General features: G+C 43.2%; 1 protein-coding gene across 2 annotated transcripts in view; it reads left to right on the top strand.

The window, feature by feature from the left end:
• The window catches only part of PLCZ1 (phospholipase C zeta 1), a 1,796,998-nt gene extending 1,786,309 nt beyond the window's left edge, over nt 1–10,689 (top strand). For both annotated transcript variants that reach the window (XM_069628396.1, XM_069628395.1), the window contains one exon: nt 10,520–10,689. In XM_069628396.1, coding sequence (XP_069484497.1) covers nt 10,520–10,599 — 80 coding nt within the window. In that variant the 3' untranslated portion in view covers nt 10,600–10,689. The remainder of the gene's footprint in view (nt 1–10,519) is intronic.
• The last annotated feature ends 12,332 nt before the right edge of the window (nt 10,690–23,021 follow it).

Genomic DNA, 23,021 nt, shown 5'->3' with positions numbered 1-23,021 from the left:
TAGATTAACATAGGGGTGGGTAGAGTTCTGGAAGGCAGAAGATTTGTAGAGTACTTGAAGATGAGTACAATTCCTCCTGCTCTTTCATCAACATTTTTAACAATTATTTTGTGGCCTGTGGGTATAGCTTCTTTTATAGCGGGGCAATGTTCTTCGATCCATGTTTCAATGATAAAGAGGAGGGATGGCTTGTGTTCTGTGATGAGATTGTACATGTGCAGTCAATGTTTGGGCAGTGATAACACATTGAGGAGGATAAAAGGGTGCCCTTCTTATCAGAAGTAGTGGGGGATGTCTGGAGTGTATCATTAGTAAGTGGTTGTGTCGTATGGTTGCGACCTACCATCTGCAGAGGAATGGGGCGGTATCTTGGATAGTTGTTTCTTATGTGGATGATGTGGGCCTGTGTTTGCTGGAAATTGAGCAGGCCACTGGAGGTATTTAGAAAGTCCATAGGTTGTGCTAATTTCCTGGTTACCAATGCAATGCGTGTATGCTGTGACAGAGGCTTTATATGCATGGACTTGTCTGAGAGGCTGGGGATTAGGGTTCCTCTAAGATGGATGGTTTCTGGTGGTTTGGTTGGAGCTGGGGAAACGATAGAGGTATCTAGATCTTGCAAAGTGTCCAGGGGGTTGTTCGAATGTTTCAGCCCCTGAGGGATCCTGCTTTGGGAGCCTTCGAAGCATGAGAATTTTCGGTCCAGTGAAATGTGCCCCTGGACAGAAGAATTTCCATTACAAGTGTTTTTGTTGGACAAGAAAGGTATGGGGAAATCAGAGGTGATGTATGAGGAACATGCAAGAGCTGTGCCATGTGTTTCTTAATGATTCTAACTGAGCTAACAGGTTTATGAGAGGTTAGTGAGCAACGGTTGGGGAGGATGCATAAGCGTTGGAAGGGGCATTGCGAGAGGGTGATTTTTGGTAGTGGTTCAGGTAAACCCTTGGGATGGAGGTAAGTGGACAGGGCTCTTGGATTGTAAGGTACGAGAAGGGAGAGGATGCAGCCAGGGATCTTCCTGGTGATGGCCTCTGTAGAAACGGTACAATGTCCTGAACAGGTGTAGGATGCTTTATATGGGGAGTAGTGTAGAAGGGCAGCTCTCCATGTTGGTGTAGGGGGGGCAATGAAGGGAGATAATCATGTAGGCTCAAGACAGTTTAAGGTAAACTAAGCGTGTGTGTGGTAGTATGCAGTCATGGGAAGGTGTTTAACAGCAACAATTGACCTAAGGGGAGGGAGATTTATCAGAATATTGTGCCGATGCTACGAGCCATACTTCTAAGGGTGGGGGAGATGATCTCGCTGGGGAGGTCCCTGGAAGGAAAGAAGAGAAACTAGACCAGAGATTAAGGATGTCACTGGGGGGGTTTAGGAATGTCCCCGTCCTATGAGGGGTTGGTTAGGAACAATAAAGGGGGTGGCAGTTTGTTATGTGTGCCCATACCGTTAATATAGAAGGGACTGAGTGCAAATGTGTCCTGTCAGGAGGATGAAGGAGGGTGAATGGGTATGGTTGCTCAGTGTGGTTACAGAAGTCGGGTGCTGATTTGAGGTGGTATATGTGGACTCTGGAAGGGGGTGAAGGGCTTGAAGAAGAGAAAATCTAGGCAAAACCCATGTGTCTGATGGTGTGGAAATGTGTTGCAATGCAGGGGAGGAAATAGTACTGGAGGTTGGGATTCAGGAAGGAGATAAACCTAGGGCGCATGCAAGGATTAAATATAGTCACAGTGTGAGATGACTCAGTTTACAGCCCTACGAGAATGATTTCTGTCAATTTTGCACTTAATGTGACTAATTCATGCCAGGTATTGAGTATTGGATTGATTTGCTTATAGAGATGCTGAGTAGGTGCTTGTCCTGGGACCTGAAAGGGTGCAAGATTCTTTATAGGGATATGGGAGAGGGTAGAGGTAGTCATCTAGAGGTGGGAAAATGTAATTCTCTGATGAAATGGAGGTGGGTATGATTGAGGCCAACGTGTGTAGAGAAAGGGGTGAGATATCTCAATAATGTAGTATTTTCTGGAAATGAGGGAGAGAATAGTAGGGATTACAGACAGTATGTATAATTTGAGATCTAGGCAAAATGTTTCGATAAGAGGAAATTAAGGAACCAGTATAATGAACAAGGCAACAATGGGTAAAGGCAAAAGGATATGTAGTTGTTTCATGGCCTGATTCGGTCGTCCCATGAAATTCCTCGAAGTTCCTGGATTCTGCAACTGTCAGATTGGGTGGAAGAGTACTGGAAGAAAGTAAGAAATGTGGAACATGAGGATAATGAGTAAGGGCTAGTAAGATGGAGATAAAAGATCTAAGTAAGAAATGGAAAACTGTTAAATAAGATTGTACTGGTATCAAGAGTTTGTTAAAGTTCGAAAGGGTTCTGAAAGAAGGTGGTTTCAAGCTGCAATTGAGGTAGTCAAGGGGTCACTGTACCAAGTCCGACTTGAGGTAGAGATTGTGGTCTATGGAGATGTCTTCGTAAGAATATCTGAGAAATAAAGAAAAAAGGGGAATATGGTACATGAAGTGGATTTGAGATGGAACATGATTAGCATTACTGAGGAGGTGGGCTCGGATCGGAGAAGGGTACTGGGCCTTCCAATTGAAGTAAGAGAAAGATTAAATGTTTTCCGAACAGGGGTTTAATCAAAATCATACTTGTCCATGCAAAGGTAACACTGAGCGTCCCCCCAAGATGGTAAACTATACTTATAGCCCGGCTAAGGCTGCTATTACTGGAAGTAAGAGAGATGTCCTATATGGGGGGTTGTAAGGCGGGAAGCAGATGGTGCATATCCAAAGTGGTTGTGTGTGCATCTCTAAATTAGAGTGAGGGATAGCTGTATAGACATTGATGAGGAGGTGTGATGCAAAGGAGAGGTGCATGGTGTGAGAAACATGAGGGTATTCTCACTCCACAACCCCCTGGATCCTCTTCTCAGGTGGCCAGGGAAAGGCCATTGCTTTTGGATCCTGACCCTGGGGGTAGAGAAGTGAGGGAGGATCACCTGGGTGGAGGGTCCTCTGAGAGTGGGAGTGGGGTCCCCAAATGTGAGACATGGTATCCCCCTTTCCCTATTCATGACCAACCTCTCCCAACCGTTATGGGCTATTGCAAGACCTCTCCCCTCATTTCCCCACATTTAACCTTTGAAAGTACTGGGACGAGGAGACAGAGTAATGAACGCTTCACCTTCATTTTACCACTATAGTACTGGGACGAGGACGATGCCTACAAAGTATAGTGAGTCAGGCATGTCCCCTTAATCAAAGTCAGTCAAACCTAATGAAGGATTTACACCTGCAACCTGTTAAGTGGTTGCAGATGTAAAGAGAGGGAGCCAGACAACAGCACAGGGAGAAACAGAAAGGCCTGTGAGTGAGAGACCAGCAGGGGACCATTTCCAGGAGGAACCAGCCATGGTGGGACCTGTGGAGGAGCCAGGACACCGGCCGTAAGTGCATAGAGGGAACATCTGTGTCATGGAACTTTGCAGGAGAAAGAAGTATGCCATCAGGAGAAAGAAGTATGCCATCCAGGTCCATACAGAGACAGCACGCTGACAGCATGTGCAAGGCGGGGCATTGTGTGCAAGCGGGGCTTGCAGGAGCTTGCCCGCAGTATGCAATGATTAGAACAAAGAAAAAAATAACGAATGCAACAATAATGAAAAAATACAGAAAAATAAATCTATGGGGGATGGGGTAAAGGGTTAAAAGGTCTGGGGGTTCGGGGTGGTGTTGAAAGCGTGGGGAAAATTTTTATCATTATTATTTAATTTGTTATATTTTTATTCATTTAAATCACATGTAACCCTAACCCGCCAACCTGTGAAGAGAAAAGAAACTGCAGAAGCCGGTGAAGAATCACGCTGAGGACAGGTGAGTGTCGGGGAGAAGCACTCAACAACTGGGGCGTTCCTAGCGGGCTGCAAGTAGGTAATGAATGCATATTAATTACCGAACTGTACAGAAACTTGAAATCAAGCCTAATGAATACGTATTAAATGGCGAACTGAAAAGAAACTTTAAATTAAACATATCGAGTGCATATTGAATACCGAATTGGAGGAAAACTTGAAATCAAACATAACAAATGCACATAGAAGTCCGAACTGAATGGAAACTTAAAAATAAGCAAATTGAATATCTGGTGAATACTGAACTGAATTGAAAGTTTCAATTAAGGTTATTGAATATGGAATTGCGTAACACTTTTATGTGCAAAGGGAAGGACAGCCAATGAGAAAGTGCCCACATGAAAACAACATATAGGAACAAGTGTTAGGACTGATTTTCTACACTCCGGGTGGACAGATGTATAGAAGGCCAACCTATATTGTGACAGGAACAACTCTGGGAAGCTGTAGCCAAACCAGTTTAGGTAGACAGGCGGTCTAGGCTAAGTTCTTCAGACGTTGTGAGCTTGTAAGGGGTCCACAATGAGGCCACACAATGGGAATCACAGACTACACTTAGACAGGATGTATAAAAATACAGTTATTTGTTTATGGCCAAAAGACACTATAAAAAATGACTACTAGCAGGTAGACTTATCACACAACACCATCAAACTAAATACATATATACATTAACTTTGTTATAGGGCATAATACACATCAGAAACTCCTGCAAAGGAAGGGTTAGAGTGTATTATGCACAAAAAGGTCCACAGAGATGACCCCTAACTAAAATTGTCCAGCTCTAAGTTGTCTGGGAGCCTTTTGACCAACAGTTCAGGTAAAAATTCCACAGAAGTTATGAAGCAGGAAAAAAATGCAGTGAGGCTCTCTGGGGTACAGTGAAGGGTTCTTAGGGTTAGGGTTCAAGTACGATTAATGCCCAAAAGTAGCCTGGGCGGTCTGATGTCTTGCGCAAACAAGCAATGGCAAAACCAATAATGTTAGAATTAAGGTTTATTATAAGCCCATTGACTTATAATGGGAGTATATGGGTAGGTTAGAAGCTCTGTAACTTACCCCCCATACTCCGATTCTTCTCCAGACTTGGCAGGACAAAAGTAAGATGTGCAGCATTGCTTTTCCTGCTGAAAGTCGCAGTCCTCAATTGCAGGTTCGAGTTCAATCGGAGATCAACCTCCGGTTGGTGTCTTTCACAGTTGGTGTCTTTCACTGTTGCAAGGACTCTCGATTGAAGAATCCAGAAAAAACGTGATGCAGGACCCCTCTCAGGACTGAACTCGGGTCAAGTAAGCTGTTTTTGATGGTGGTCACCATGCTTGGCGACACAAAACAACTCAACAGCAGTGGTCGGACTTTCCCTCCTATCTCGGGTCCTCTTGATGCTAGTATGCAAACTTTTGCAGGAGGTAGTCTTGTAGGGCCAGCTTAAAATCCTCCAAGTTGCAGGCTGAAACTCGGTACGGTGATGCCGGCAGCATGGTAGCCCCAAAACAAAGCTGGTCAGCCACAGGATGGTTCCAGGGCACTTCTGGAGTCTTCCTTTGGCAGGGAACCAAGCAGACGTCTGGAATGCATGGTCCCTCCAAGGGTTGCAGCGCCTTTGCAGGACTGCTAAAGATCACGGGCAAGACAGGGCTCCTCCAGTAAAGCAGCAAAAGTTGGTTGCCAGGCCTCCTTCAGTCAGGTCTCAGGTTTCTTTGTGGGTCTCACAGCTGGACAGGATACCTGGCTCCTCCGGGTTTCTGCAGGATCTCTGAAGAATGGGTGCAGGGGTCCTCTTCTTATCCTAAAAGACAGGTAAGAGCTGCTGCCCTCACTAGCCAATAGCAGGACTAGCCCACACACACACCCCAGCAGTGGTCCAATCAGGACCACTGGCAGGAACATTCATGCATATCACTTAGAAACACCGAAACCAGTTTGTGGATTGGGATCAAACAGACCCAGCCCACATCCTGCCAGCAAACTCACTCCTCCAGTAGCCTGCCAAAAGATTCTGCTTTCTGCTTTCCCGGGCACTGAAAGTCCTTATAAGGATGTTCCTGGCCTCTTAGGCCAGGAATAAGGCTAAAGAACAAGATGACAAAAGGAAAAGCAAAATAATTTGTGGCACAACCATGTTTGACCAGGAGCCACAGTTATTAGCCAAACGTGGTAAGGCTAAAGCAAAAAATTCCCAAAAAGTGGGGAAAAGACACTGCTGCCACCAGCTTATCCTTTTAGCACACCTAGAGTAACCAAAAATCCCCTGAGTGTTAGTCTAGGGCCAACCAAAAGTGCACCCCATTGTACTGCAGTGTAAGCTGCTGTGCACAATGATACAAAGTTACCACAAGTGATATAACAGTAACCAAAAGTAGTAGCACAGTAACATGATGAAGGGAAACAAGATTTCCCAGTACTGACAGCCTCAAGGACAAGTCAGTTTTCCCATGACATATGAGCAAAAGCCAGTGCAGTGAAGCTTAAGGCTTCAATGCACTATAAGAAATACAGGTCAGATTAAAAAATAAAAGCAAAAGGTTTGGGGGTTCCATAAAGATGGAAGGAAAGGTGCAGTAAAGGGAAATCTTTCCTAACAATGAGCGCAAGTGTGAAAGAGTGCCATAGAAAGGTGAGACATGAGCAAGACCACCACAAAGTGCACTTTGAGTAAATGCAGTGCGGCAAGGCCCAATGACCGGCAAGAGGTGTGTAACATGTTATGGAAGAGCCAAGAGGCTGTCCAGGAGAAGCCAGAAAAGTGTATACCTGAATATAAAGCCAAGAGGCCAACAAAGAGGAGCTAAGTGAATGTGACACTGAACACAGGGGCAGGTACAGAAGAACCTGTGTGGGCTGAACAGCCTAGGGATCATGGTTGCACGACATCTGATGGTTGGACCGTGTGGTCTGACAACTCCTCCTAGACCAGTGATCCCTGAACTGTGAGAACCAAGGATATTGGAGTAAACCAAGGAGAAGCGGTGCAAGTGAACTGGTGAAGTAATCCAGAAAGAGTGTCAGGCTGACCTTGAGTTGTGTTCAACTTTTTGAAAGACTGAAACAAATACAAGTGGATGGATGGACGTCTTGGGGAAGGGAACCCTGAAACTTGAGGAACTGTAAGTATTGTCTTGAGAACAAATCCTCAAGTCCCTTTTCTTTTGAACTGTGTTGCTTGGTACTTGGGGACGGGAACCCAAAGGATTGTGTGGAACTGCATTACCTTGAACATGAGAAAGGTAATTTTGAGACTCGTATGGATTTTTCTTGAACTTGGGAAGGGGAGCTGAAAAGGAAGCTAAGAGCTGGAAGATACTCAGAACTTTGTGTTGATCACTATTTCTTTGATTATTGACATCACTACAAACTGTTTAGCTGTAGTTGTGAGGGCAAGCATAGGTTTTGGACACAGACAGACTTTTATGTTGAACTCTTTGATGCAGACTTTCCTTAGTTTTGTTCAGGTCGGGAAATCATAGCTTAGCATACGACAAGTTAGGCCTTCTCCCATTCTGACATTTAAGTTAATAAATATCTTTTGTTTGAACTTTAAGTCTGTTGTCTGCGTTCTGCTTCATGATGCTTTCACAGTGGATAGGTTGAGAGGTGATTAGTGGGATATCCTGCACATTAATAGGGCATGGAAAAAGATGATCCTACCTATGGGATAGTCTGTATCTTAAAATGTGGTCTAGTTATGGATGGTAAGCAAGGAATGGGGTGCAGAATTAGCTAGTAGCCATGTGTTCCTCCTTGTGAGGTCGACCCTATTTGTTAAAATAAAAACCTGGTGGGGCCATACAAAGAGAGGATGGGAGTGCATGGAGGATAGACACAAAATAGCCCAAAGGGCGAGGGTGCTGCGTCCCGTTTTAAAGGAGCCAAATACGCTATCTGCAATGCAAAGAAAACAACGCATATACTAATGTGTGCAAAAGGTTAAATATTAAGTTTGCATCATAGTACATATGTATCTTTAGATGTCTCTTTTTAGCTAAGCATTACCTGGAAAGGGGTGCATCACAATAAACCAAGGAAATGTAATTATTAATAGAAATTAAACATATCTTACTTGAAATGCTAGTTATCCAACAAGGTTAAATGATGCTTTATTAGAATAGGAACATGAATTAGACTGCACAGGGGCAAGCTACTTGTGATGAATCGAATGGTGTCATCACTCCTTTCACAGCAATGACCTCTGCCCATGTGGCTAGGGACGGCAGCCAGTATCTGATCCTGACCCTGGGATTGGCTATATGAAGGAGAATCACAATGGGGGAGACAACCTCTGAGAGAATATCATGGCGTTATTGGATGAGATATGGTATTCTCCCTTCTTCTTCTGAGGATACCCTATCCCTGCCTAATGCCCTAATGGCATAATGTAACACCTCCCCTCATCCACCTAGGAAAGATGTTGAAGACATGCTAATGAGAGCTGTACATAAGTCATCACGATCAGACTTACTCCCTAAAATTATTGAAAACACCTACTCAGCCTCTACTTACAAGGTATCTACAACTGACTTACCTCTAAAGAACAATTACCCAGACTTTCCAGAATTTACCTATAGACATTCAAGAATGGAATTCCATTCCGATAACTAGCAGAGGACTGCAATGAAGAAGATGAACAGAGGAATGCAGATCAAGAAAGGCCAGGAACACCGGCTGCGTTCTAGTCATTGCGAGTGCATACCTGTGCCTGGGAGATTCAGACAAGTGGAGCAGCTGACTAGAGAGACCTGCTGTAGAGGGAGAGAGCTGCTTCTCTCAGAATGAGCCAAGAGACCTTGGGGCTGGGTAGAGGGCCGTGAACCCGACTGGCTTCAGAACCAAAAACAGGGAAGCTAATCACGAGAAGACACATGCTGAGGGAACAGCAGAAGTCAACAGAGTGCGCCCCAGTGTTCCCAGGTGTTTGGAGGCAGGTTTCATGGAGACACAAAGCAGAAGAGTCCAGCAGGGACCGCGAGACATAGAAGCCAAGAAGCGGATACAGCAACCGAAGAGGAGACACCCAACAACCACTGTCAGCTAACTGCGGGTGAGGGAGAATATGCCAGCCAAAGCCAGTGAGTTCACCCAGGGGTAGCAGGGACGCTGGGGCATATTGGCAGCAATGCCACAACTGAGTAAACATTAACGTAGCATGTGAGAGAGAAAGAGTGAATGGAAGGAAAACATAAGACTTTCCAGTTTGTGAGTGCATGCGATAGACATGTAAAGAAGCCCAGGCAGGATAAAACACCAGGCCAATATAACATCAGAAAATGCAGAAACAAGAGACTATCAATTGTGGCGAGGTGTGCAGAGCCCCCCTGAGAAAAGACGGGCAGGAAAGTATACAAGGCAAATTAAAAGTGTAAAAAGGATATATGAGAAAGCCCTGGCAGGAGCGTATCCCAGGCAGTTGCAAGTGTGTATATAAAAGGAAGGCCTGATAGGGAAGTACAACTGGCAAGGACAAGTTGAACATTGTATACGGAATACATGAATCCAAGAGGCCCTGAGTAAAGAAAACCAGGATTAGCAAAAAGGCTGTGCTGATCACGAGAAGAGACGTGGAAACTTGGCTGGAGAGTATACGAGGTATCCAAACAGGACAAGGACCGAGAGCCAAGTTGTTTTGTGCACTAATTGTGTTATTACTCGAGAGAGAACCCAAGGAACTGACATTGTTGAATAAACAACCAAGTGAGGAGAAATCCAGGGGAAGGGAATCACCCTCCTGAATAAGGAACTCTATCCTGTTGAAACATTTGTGTTGCAGTTACGCATTTTCCTTTTTGAACATTTATGAACCACTTAAGGCTAAAGACATTACCCATTTCACTTTAGGATTTAGTTTGTTAGAATGCAAGGGCCAGAATAGTACTTTGGACACAGGAGGGTTTTGCTTTGGACATCCTGACCTTGACATACCCTTAGTTTTGGTTTTAGGTAGGGAAACACCGCTTAGAGCAGGGACAGAGAGGTATTTCCCCACCTCCTTTTATTTTAATAAAAGTCTTTGACCTAAACCATCACTTCCTTGTGTCCGAGTCTCATTCCTGGCTCCTGAAATACTAGTACACTATTTATATGTGAAACATATGGTAATATATCTCATTACAATAATATGCTGTCTTCTCATTTACATTGTTAATAAAAGAAAAGCGATACCCATGATAATTGAAGGTTATCTCCTATTATCATTTATGTTAATGCTTGCTCTTGTAAAAAGTGATTTGACACTTTGACACTTTTGACACTTGACTTTACTGGCATGTTGATAGCACACTGTTCAAATTTTATCTTGTTTTGAAATTTGAGTCTTCTTACGGAATTAAGCCACTTCTTCTGATTGTAAAAATCTTAATGATTAATATACAATTAATTAAAATATTTTTTTTTAAATGTGTTTTCAAGATCCACTTAAATAGTCACCGACAAACAATGTGCTCTGAGCGTTTTCAAAAATGTTGTGTTCAGACAGAACAGACACCCACTTCTAACAAATTCCAATTATATTTGAGGAAAATTCAGTGTTTCTGCTGAATTTAATTAATACCCTTTTCTCAAAGCTGGTTTATCTCGTCTTTCTGTCAACAGGTTTCCGCCAAGTACCCCTCTATAAGAAGAATGGGGACATCCTTAGATCTTCAACGTTATTCGTGCATGTGAACTTCTGAAGCATAAATTACCACCTCGACGCAGCATTGTTTGTTTTGTCAGCAACTTGTTCAATGTTTCTTAATAAATGAGCAACCCCATCATTGATACATCTGGCAATTCATGCACATGTATCTGTTTCTATGTATTTTCTTTATTTATTTCGATTGTTTAGGTTAATGTTGCTAGGGAATTCAAGAGTGCTATCTGGAGCCTTATGGCCGCTCACCATCACATCAGAAGACACAATTAGATGCAGCCAACATATTAAAAAGAAAGACATAGCAAAATCCAATAAAATAACTGCAAATTCTAAAAAGAAATATCCCAGTTAACAATGTGAAAAATGTTAATTTCAATGACCTAATTGGGCAAAATTCGTAATTCAAATGGATTGCTTCCTCCGCACGGATTCCTCATCTAAGACCCAGCACAGCTGCTCTTATGAAAACATTTCTACCACTAGAGCGAGCACTTGGCTACACTCAATGGGCCTCATTCCGAGTACGGCGCTAACCAATGGCGCTATTAACGCCTTGGTTGACGCCGTACCCGGACCGGCAGCGCCTTGGTGGTTGGCGGAATTACCGCCCCATTCCAAGGTTGGCGGGGCGGTAATTCCCCAATCCCCATTTACCCTTCCCCATTCCCATTCTTGCCCCATAGGGCATAATGGGAGTGGGGAAGGCGTCAATTACGCCACCGTAAATTACGGTGGCGTAATTAACATCAAGGTCCCTTAGCGCCATGGTATTTAACGCCTGCTAAAAGCAGGTGTTAAAAGCACCATGGCGCTAAGGGAACTCGGAGTATGGCGGTAAGGGATTACCGCCACCGCTCTCGTTAGCGGTGGCCGCTATCCCTTACCGCCATACTCGGAATGAGGCCCAATGCCTCAACGTGCGGTTTATGTCTAGGCACCAACCCGGTTATTTTAGTTCCTTTTAGTTTAGTTCCTTTTTTCAGCACACTCTGCTTCCACATACCTAACCCCATAAAGGTCTCAGGGTTTAAGTACTGTGATGACTGTGGGCATAGGATATTTGTTTCCAACCCCCACAGAATTTGTTTATAATGTCTGGGGGAGTGTCACTGCACTGCACTGTGCTGCAAATCTTTTTACCTTTTTCCAAAATGAAAAAGGCTTCAGACAGACCCATTTGAGTGTTTTAGACATGTAGTGCCTTACTGAAGAAAGTTATTTGATCAGTAAGGATAAGAAGAGGAAATGCTTCAAGAGGTCCCATTCCCCTGGGGGCTACTTGAAACAATATTTTACTTCATCCAAGAAGAGAAGTCTCCACTCCAGGGACTCCTCTGAAGCAAAGGCATCACAGGTACCTTTCTCTATCCAATCCTTCAGGGTGGTTGAATGGGAGGCCTTTCAGCTTAAGATGTTGGACATCTTTGCCCATGCCCCAGCACACATGGCTTTAGCCTCAGTGGTGAAACCTAAGTCCACTATGCGCAGACAAGTCGGCAGAGGCCCTTCGAAGAATCACAACGCAATGGTTTCGGGCTCAGCTATGACTCCTACCAGCAAAAACCTGCCATTATGACGTACATCTACATCTACTGATGTACGGCGTCCGGTGCCTGCTCCATCAGCACCGAAGCTCCTCTTCAATATGTTCTGCTTCCAAGCAAACCATTCATGTGAATGATGAAAGACAAGAGGGTGATCCCATCTCTTTTGGGCTTGAACCCTTCTGCCCTACAGAAGTCAGGGGTTTCCCTGCGGATGGAGAAGATGGTGCTTTGATGGACCTTGCCTCCTATTTGCAGAAGGCCAGTGGACTGGGCATGTCAACAGCTCAGGGAACGCCTCAGGCTTATTTCCAAAGGTGGTTGAAACCTTAGGGTTATCTGTTCCTTCCAAACATAAGGTCCAAATTGAATTAATGGATATTATTCACAAAGGTCCAAAAAGATAATCTCTAGTGCCATTCAACCCGGCAGTGGAGTCTCTGATGCTTGAGTTGTGGACTAAGCCTGCTTCAGTCCAAACAGTGGACCAGAATCTGGTGAAGAAGCATATGCTGGTGCCCTGGAACCCGGCTTTTCTAACCTCATACTCCTCTTCTGAACATGTCCTCCTTACCCAGAGGGAGTAAGAGGTTGGATGCTTGGGCAAGGAATATTTTTGATTGTGGCAGCATTGCCTTACAAGACATGAATGTCTCCTGTGTCACGGCTAAGTTCTCTTTTGGCCTCAGGTCTACAGTGTAAGGCACAGCCGAGCACCTGCCTGCAGGTGAAATGAGAGAAGGCGTTGAGGCCCTGGTCAATGATGGAAGGGAGGCATCACAACAACTCTTACATTCTTGCCTTGAAACGGCTGACTGTGTAGTGTATGTTATAGCAACAGAATTAGTTTTGAGGAGGTAGTCCTGGATGAGGACCTCAGGTTTCACCCTGTAGGAAAATGTAGTGTAGTATTTCACAAGTACTGTTGCATTTTAACCAGTCAAGAATTTTATCGGCACCTCAGATTCCTACAGAAGGTGTACGCCAGTGTATAAATGATGCTGGTATTGCATGCATTGTGTGTGTGGCTTAGCAGTGATGTGAGGCAATGGGGTAAACTAATGAAGGAGTGACTTAGATAGCATTACATAGCAGCATAGTATAGATTTAGTATAGGGATTAACAAAAACAATCTTTTACTAATTTCTAACATATTAATTCCTATTCCCTAACCCAACTAATATAATTAGTGATTAGAATGGGGTTAGTTATGGTGCAAAATATGGGTGCAAACTGGGGATACAGACTTCAGGCACTTCACTCTGCTTGATCATTTGGAAAATAAAATGCATGAATTAAAACTGTTTTACAGTGTGAACATGAAGCTCTGAATACGGGGAATTTGCTGAATCAGTCTGCCTAAAGCAGCCATTGTTTAGAGTTTTCAGCGCAGGAAATTATAATGCAAGTGTTTCAAATATCCATCCGGGTTGGAGAAGCAATGCTGCTCTACACTGTACAAAGGTGATAGAGTAGGAGCAGGGAGCCTTCTGGAAAACTACTGGGAGTTGTAAGGCCTGGCCATGACGACATTACGTGCAGGGCTGGAAAAGGCTATGTTTTCTGTAGGAGCTATAGGAAAAGTGGGATGGCAGAGGGAAGGGTTGAAAAGAGAGAGAGAGAGAGAGAGAGAGAGGGGGGGAAAGGAGGAGCTTTTGTTTTTTTCTGCTGAGAGAGGAAAGGCTCAGGATTGGCTGGTGGGAGCAAATTATTCGGAGCCTGATAAAGAAATTCCTGAAGAACTGTTCGCAGATGGAAGTGTGCTACAAATGTTTACGTTGAGGCTTTTTAATTCAGGGGAGCTGAAAGAACAGATATATTGTCTAATTTGCCTGGCTGCAAAGACGTGTTTTACTCTAGATAAGTTAGTTAAACTGAAAGTGAAGGACAGTGAGGTAATGAAAGCCTTGCACACAGATTTGGCAGTGATGCGCGAGGAAATGTTGTGATTGGAAGAGAAATTGAAACAGGATGAGCACTGCCTGCAGGCCCAATACGACGATGCAAGTGCACGATTGTCACAGAAAGAGAAACTGTTTTCCGAGAGTGAGGAAGAGATTGTGCATTTAAAAACTGTTTTAGATGGGGTTCAAACAGATACAGACCTAGCACTTGCAGTGGTACAAGCACTCAGAAAGTGTGGTAGTTAATCATCTAAAGAATTACAGGCAATTTAGGATGAGATAGGCATATGAATGAGAATGATAAGAGGGTGGAAACAGTTGTTCATTGTAAAATGCAAATTGCAGAATTGAAGGGGAAAATAGTCAAATTAAGGAAGAGAATTCTGCACTTTACAGTGAAACTCAGGATCTCCGAGCACAGTGTAGGGAGATAAGATGGCAACATTTGGGTGTCAGAGGTGTTAGGAGTGAAGAGCTGTTCTTGCCCTGTAGAAAGCAGGGTGTTACTCTCACTGACGCTGAATGCAGCCTCAGTCTGGGAGACGTTTGTCACGCACCCTGGGGGTTGGCGCTTATGGGATCAATGGAGGTCTGCCTCCATTGAAGTGTGCCATCATGCTTTTTCGCTGACCACGGCGGTACAGTCTAGTTTTTCTCCAAGATGGCCACCGGGAGGTTCTTATTCCATCCACTCCCGGTGCGTTGCAACCCCTAGTGTTTTCATTTTGGAGTCGATATGCTAGTGCTTTCTCCTTTACGGCACTCCGCTTTGCTACTTTTCATCCCTCTGATGATTATTGAGCTCTGTCAGCTTCCTTTGCTTCCGCGGCGGTGCTTTCCCCGCTCGTGGTCTCTCTCCCTCTATCTCCCTCTGTTGTCTCCGGCAGTGTTAACTTTCTTCGCTTCCGCGGCGGTGCTCTCCCCGCTCGCGGTCTCTCAATCTCTCCCTCTGTCGTCTCCGGCAGTGTTCGCTTTCCTAAAGCTTTTCCTTCGCTTTTTCTGCTGGTTTGCTTCACGATCAGGCCTCGCACTGATCGTGCCTTCGCCTCTGTTTTGTTCCACTCTGTTCCTGGGCTTTTCTGTTATATTCCAGGCTTTCTTGCTGTACGGCTCTGCATTGGTTATCTCTACAAGCCTTTTTGATACTCTCTGTGGTATCTTACCTGTTTCTTCTGGATATCCTCGGCTCCCTACTTCCCAGACTCTTGAGGATAACCTCTGCTACCAATCATCATCTCTGTAATATCTATCCTACAACCAGACCTAGAAAGACACCCCTCAAGGGCACTCCAGAAGGGATTCCCTACAGCCAGAAGACATAACACTGTTGCACTTATCACACCATTTGTTTTTTTTTGTGCCTGGAGTCTTTTTCCCTGTTTTCTCGGCTACTCCGGAAGCAAGGTCACTGGCCTGCTGATTCCTTGCGGCCACAGTGGCTTCCTTCAGTGGTAAGCCATATCTTTATAAAAAAGGGACTATAGGGTCAGGGGAAGGAAGAAGTTACCATCACCAGACTCCATATCTTCAGGGGAGGAGGAAGAGGGGGGGGGCTTTTAAACCGAAACCGAAGATTCTGAGGTTGACAATGTTCCAGCTGTTCACTCGGAAAGAGCTAGCTGCTCTGCAATGCTTGAGGCTGAGTCTGCCTACTGTAAGATATATATTTGGGGTTACACCTAGTACTCTGTGGTATTTTGCTATAGTGGTATTTTTAGTATTTTGCTAGGGTGGTATTTTTATATTAGGGAGACTAATTTCAGAATACTGCCTAATAATTAGTTCACCTGGGTCACTAAAAAGAAACAAATACTGGACCTAATACACTCTGAATAAATCGCTCATGTTCTCCTGTGATATTTCATTTACAACATCACGATGATGCCCTTTTGGCTGTGTTCCAACAAATGTAAAGCATGCGAATGAAATACAACACATTGGGGGAGTCCCGGCTGGAGACTGATTCTATCTGCATTGTTTACTTTGGAAAACAAAAACGAGGAGGAAAAATCGTAATTTGCTGTTGTCATACAAACACACAACTTGGCTCGGCCTATTACCCACAAGTCTCCTACAAGTACAGCAGCCCACACGCATTTGCGTGTGCATGCTTTGTGGTAGTGCTGTGTTCGAGTGCAGATATGCACTGAGTCCTGGCTGGAGACTGTTATGAACTTTGGATTTATAACTACTCAGAGATAAATGCAAACAAATTGTGGATAGAATCTAACTAACTTTGCTTTCTTTAGATTCTATCTGCATTGTTTACTTTGGAAAACGAAAACGAGGAAAACTCTTAATGTGTTGTTGTCATACACACACAGTTTGGCTCTGCCTATTACCCACAAGTCTCCTACAAGTATAGCAGCCCAGGCGCATTTGGGCACCCTGTGTTCAGGTGCAGATACACAGATAGGCAGGAGACAGATAAAGGGTGAGTGTGTGGTAATAGGAAAGCACCTGTTGTTTCTTTTGAATAGTGCCATTCCATGAATTCCATGAATTCAGGTGTCTATTCCCTAAAAACAGCAATGCTGCCCCCTGCTTAAATGGGGAAACTCATTGCTAATGTTATTAAAAAACCCATTTAAAAAAAAACTCCAAACACTGTGAACAAGCAACCTGCAAGCTTATTGCGGCATCGGTCATTGTCAATTACTTCAGACATAAGAGCATTTTGCAATCCGAATCACCCACTGACTGCTGCACCAAAATGTCTTGAAAGCAGCATTCTAACCAAACTACCACCTGTAGAAGAAATTGTAAATGTTACTGATCTGGAGCCAAATCTCCCAGAAACAGGCCTGCAGCAGCCAAAGCACAACCAACCGCACGATCTTGAGGTGATCCCGGATTCTCTGGAAACAGCATGCTTCAAGCTGCCGACAGACTGCTGTAACCAGGCAACCTACCTGCCCTACATACGGCCTGTATCAAATTCTAAAAAACTACATGCATGTAAACCAGATCAAACAACCAACGGTCTCCTGTCAACAATAGAAATAACAGCACAAATGAATTGTTCTACCCGCTGACACTGCTGCCCATAGACTCTTAGGCCGATATATTTGAAGTTCCGGTCACAAGTGTTGCGGCACGTACTAAAACTGTAATTGAGTTCCAAATTGCTGATAAAGAACATGAAGACCCCCTTCATCCCAGTGCAATACAGCTTACTCATAAGCGAATTCAGGCCATCACTAACTTATCTGAATCCTCCATCACGTTTCCAAAGTCACAGCATAATTCCTCGTCAAGCTCATCTGAGCTTTCCATTTCATTCACCATTCCAACCCCTCGTTGTCCCATTTAGAAGAAAGCAGAATATAGCTCATCAGTTTATATTACATTAACTGCTATGAATACAGCCCTTTTAACCTTGGCAAATGACGCATTTGATAAGCAATCGGACAATCAAACCTTGCTGCTTGCATCATTATTAGATAAAAGTCAATATACTACCCATCCAATAGCAGAGGTAGCAACTGCAAGACTCAAAACGCACATTACTCCAGCTAAAAACAGCTTGCCCGACAATCATGCAACTCAACAATCCAATAACCCTGCTACTCTCTGGGGAGGAACAAATGGTTCTGTTGTCTCTACAAAAGATTCTATTATTTATATAAATTACATTTTGGTCATTGATAGACAAAATATGGATCCCTTAACCCAGGCGCTGAAGATGGAATTTACAATTTTTGCCAACAAAAGGCTATAATTAGACAACACAATGAGCAAAAAATATTTGTTTTTAATAAGTCAATCGGTTTAAACAGGTACTCGCAAATGTATACATGGGTTATCCCTTCCAAACAAACAGTAAATATTAAAAAAGGTAATAAGAAAGACATATTTGACTACAGCCAGGGCTAAAAGAGAGCTACAAAAGAAGATTGTTCTCCCTACGAAAGTTCGGGAACATTTCGACAAACTACTACCAGCCGTTAGAAGAGCTGATCGAAGAGAGTGAGCTGACTGAGCAAGAGATAGCTAAGTCTAGCACATTACCCCTGAAAGAAGATCGGCTGGCTTTCAAGAGTTTGAACTCAAATAAGGTGTTTGCAAAAACCTGCCATAGCATCATAATCGGGATTTCTGCACGCTAGAGCAGCGCAGAAATGAAAATGCAAAATTAATCTCATTATACTCTGCACTGCCCAAGCCGGCTATTACAGTCCTAATGTGTAAACGTGATTTAAAGGTGAATCTAATGACTGGGGAATTTAAAAAAAGACAGATTTAGTCATTTAAAGGACAAACCTGAGAGTAACTACCGGCCACGTATCCTCTCAAGTAAACAAAGTGATAGGGCCTCATTACACGGATGGCGGAGAACCATGGCGCTATTAGCGCCATGGTTCATGTCGGTAAAATACCGGCACCGCCTTGGCGGAAAGGGGAATTACCGCCCCATTCCAAGGTTGGCGGGGCGGTAATTCCCCCTTCCACCATTGCCCTTCCCCATTCCCATTTTTGCCCCATAGGGCTCAATGGGAATGGGGAAGGCGCTAATTACAGTACCGCAAATTGCGGTACCGTAATTAGCTCCCTGGGTCCCTTTGCGGGTTGGTTTTTAACGCCTGCAAAAAGCAGGAGTTAAAGGGCCTCATTACACGGAAGGCGGTAATGGTTAACGGCCACCGTTAATGGTAACGGTGACGGTTAACCATTACCGCCTTACTACGATGTCCCTTAGCGGGTTGGTGCTTTAACGCCTGCTTCTTGCAGGCGTTAAAAACCAACCCGCTAAGGGACCTTGAAGCTAATTACGGCACCGCAAAATTGCGGTGCCGTAATTAGCGCCTTCCGCATTCCCATAGAGCCCTATGGGGCAGAAATGGGAATGGGGAAGGGCAATGGCGGAAGGGGGATTTACCGCCCCTCCAACCTTGGAATGGGGCGGTAAATCCCCTTTCCGCCAAGGCGGTGCCGGTATTTTACCGGCATGAGCCATGGCGCTAATAGCGCCATGGCTCACCGCCTTCCGTGTAATGAGGCCCAAAGTCTCCATCCAACCCGCAAAGGGACCTCGTAGTAAGGCGGTAAGGATTTACCGGTACAGGTATTTTACCGGTACCGGTAAATCCTTGCCGCCATCCGTGTAATGAGGCCCATAGTGTGGCTAGGTATAGTAAAAGTCATATGCAAATGGCAAGAACATCTAGTAAACAAAATCGAAACCCAGCAGAAATACAAAGAAAATTCTGTTTCCAACTGACCCTCTCTTGTAGAGGAGGAGCATAACCCTTGTATGATTTAAACAGAACAAGTGTATTAAATATTTTCAATGATGTTCAAGCACTAGAAGAACTTGTTTACTGCAGATGTGGAACAAGAAGAAGTTCCGAATGAGAACGAGTTAACAACAGTGAATTTGTGGACAGATTCAGGTATTTTATTAAATACACTATGGAAAGCAAGAGCTGAAATATTTGATTCAGGATTTATCATTAAGCAACAGTGCCAATGGCAGCAACATCTCTCTCATAATTCCCTCATAGAAGAAGACTTGATAGATAGAAGGACTATGCTAAGTTACCCCCTTACAATCCCCTACTCTAGAAATGATCATTTAATGAACCGACAGGTGATGCCGGTACAGGAGTGCCCACAAATTATGGAAATTGGCAAAAAGCCTCAAATTAACAACTCGCCAGACCTTTACAAAAGAGGTGCAACGCAGCCAGTTGGAATACTAGGGGATGCAAACATATATTACTAAATAACAAAAACCCTCTTTCAGGTTATGATATAATAAAACTTCAAGAAATGTGGCTAACCGAACCACAATTATGGGATAGCTATGATGTCCTATTGCTGCCGGCGTAGCGTCAGCCTAAAGGAAGACCTATTGCAGGCCTTTTGGTGGCTGTAAAAGCAGATCAAGGTTTGAAGCTTGAACCCTGGGCCTCCCCCAACATGTTAATACAGCTGGTCAAAATCAGAACCCCAGACCAAGTTCTGGCAGTTATAAACCTATGTTGGAACCCTGTGTCTATTCTTGTCCTTCATTTCATGAACAACCAGGAAGTGTTTTTGACCTAGTCATAAATGACAAAAAAATCAATCATACCTTAATAGCAGGTGACCTTAATATACACTGCCTGCCAGCAAAGCAAAACAAGATGTCACCTTTAGCAAAGCTACGGTTGAAACTCATGTCAGAAAGACCATTTTTAATGTTAAATGGGGCAGTCCAAGGTGATTTCCTGCCGCAATATACCTGGAAAAGGGGTAGCCAAAAAGCAATTATTGACTATGTATTTGTGCACAGAGATTATGTTTCCAATTATTGAAACTTTTAAAGTCATCCCTCAAGCCCAGAGTGATCATGATCTTCTATCATTTTGCTGAACTTGGTTGTACTCAATTACCAGTTTTACAACTCTGCCCTTCAGCTCTCAGAAGGACGAAATAGATTTAAATGGACATTGCATCTTCTTCAGTAATCCAGTTGGCCAACATGTGCAAGACCTACACAAGTCCCTGAACACTGATCTTGTCAAAACAGATGGATTATATGTAGCGGCGATGCAACATTTTATGCTGCCTTCTAACTGTGAGAAACCGTGTTTTAAGCATAAACATACGCATGATCATGAAATCCATATTAGGAAAACCAAACTTTGTAAAGAAATTAGGAAAATAGTGGCTTTTTACACTGAGGTCAGATTAACAATGATTGAAAATGCATTATAAAAACTGCCTAAAATTTTTCAGTTTTCCAAATACCTAATTTTACAAAAAAGATGCATAATCAAAGTTAAAAACCTTAGCATCAAAAAAACTCAGCAGCAATGTGGGCCCTCTTAAACCATGCCCTCCACGATACTCAGTTTAATGCGGTCCATGAAGATAAATGGGTAGAGCATTTAAAAAGATTATATGCAAAGGTTCTGCTATATAATGAGCGACAGATCCAAAAGGGGTAGAACAGATTTTAAGCTGCACTTTGATCGACACGGTATCATACACATGATCTCAAACTTGAGTATGTCCAGAGCACCTGGGCCAGATGGCCTTACTAACACAATGCTAAAATCCTTCCCAGAGGAATGGGCAAATGTGCTGTATACAATTATTTCTGATGTGCTTCAAAAGCAGCTGATACCACAGAAAATCCATTATTATTCCGATATTTAAAAAAGGTAATCGAGAACGCCCAGATAATTATCGTTCAATAGCACTTTTGGACATACCTAGGAAGATTTTTGCTCATCTGATTTTAAGAGGCTTTAACTGATGGATGACAAAAGAGGGTCTATATGATAAATTCCAGACCGGTTTTGTCCGAGGGCCAGGTACAGCTGTAAATCTCGCAATTTTTCAGCAATTAAGAAGCATGAACAACAAAGAAAACAACCAGTCTATACAGCATTTGTAGATTTCAGATTAGCCTGTGACTCGTGAACCGTTGTGGAATAAGCTGGCAGAGGCAGCATGACCCTCCTACATCCAAACCATGCTTTGGCAGCTAAATTCGGACACTACAATCCAGATCTGATTATCTCTAGATGGCAGACTGTCCGAACCAACGCCTACATGTGAAGGTTTAAAGCAGGGCTGCATATTAGCTGCTTCCCCTTTCAATTACTTTATCTCAGCTATTGGCCAGACTCTGACATCGGCAGTTTCTGACTCACCCAAAATTGGCAATAAAATGATACTGTGGCTTCTCTATGTGGACGATCTCGTCCTATTTTCAAAAACACAGAGAGGCCTACAAAACCTGTTAACAGCTTTGGAATAGTATGCCACCGCAAACCAACTACTCATAAATCTAAACCAAATCAAGGTAATGGTATGTTTAACCAAATCTCAATTTCAAAGATCGTCATTTAAATGGTGATGATTATATGATTCCCATTTTAATATAGTTAATGAATATCATTACTTGGGAAACCAACAACCATCCAACTAATTAACCATACTGTGTTGAGCTTAAGAGGAAAATGCAAATTGCAACTGCTAAGGCACGTATTATAAATACAAAATATGGGACATGTTCAATAGTTCCGTTATTGAAATTCTATACTCAGAAAGTTGTGCCAATAATTACCTATGGGTCAGAAACTAAGCCTTGGAAAAATTTGCTATTCTGTCTAAAGCATGAAGGACATTTTTGGAGGAAAGTGCTGTCTCTGCCAGCAAGCCAACCGATCTGCATTATGAGAAATGAGCTGTGAATTCTTTCCCTTGGAGCTCACTACATCTGGAAAATGTGCAACTTGTACAGGACATGTGTCCTAATGAATGAACCTGACACACTGCTGCATATACTAGCATTGTATCTGGAAACAACTAATGATCATTCTATATCGAAGTGGAGAGATAAACTAACAAGCATAATGTAAGCTGCAAATATATCGATAGACCTCCTAAAAAACAATCCTGTAAGAGCAAAGCAGAAACTATGGCTCCATGATTGGATTTTGACATGACAACACTTCATGACACACACCCAGTTCAAGAAAGGAAGTTTTAAAGTCAAAAGTTTGCATACTATGGAGCCGTATCTTGTTAGGTTTCTGAGTTTGTCCTACAGGAACCTATTTCTTTGGTTCCGACTTGGCATATGGCGAACAAGAGATACTCTTGCAAAAAGAAGAAGAATCACCAAATCTGCTCATTTCTGTTGGTTTTGCAATGACCAACGAGAACCCGAAGCTTTAAAACACTTACTAACACAATGTCCATCTCTACAATTACAGAGGGAAAGCTCCTTCTACCATCTCTTCCAAGATATTAGGAATCTGACACAATATTCTTTATGGTATATGATTTTAATAGTGACTGTGTATCTATTTACATTGCAACAATGACATTTTTATTAATGTTGAATTTATTTGAAAACGATAACCGGGTTCAAAGCTCTTAAGGTAATAACAAAATGATGCAATTCTCTTTTTAAATATTTATGAAGTATTAAATGTAATGTGTTTTAATCTCGGAACAATTCAGCAATGGAGAATAACAACTGAGTCATCAAGTTTAATTAAGATCTGCTC

This window comes from Ambystoma mexicanum, chromosome 12 (genome assembly GCF_040938575.1).
Source record: "Ambystoma mexicanum isolate Mex_15411 chromosome 12, UKY_AmexF1_1, whole genome shotgun sequence".
Classification (NCBI taxonomy): Eukaryota; Metazoa; Chordata; class Amphibia; order Caudata; family Ambystomatidae; genus Ambystoma; species Ambystoma mexicanum.
The sequence above is the reverse complement of the archived record's forward strand: the minus strand, read 5'-3'. Positions and strand labels throughout refer to the sequence as shown.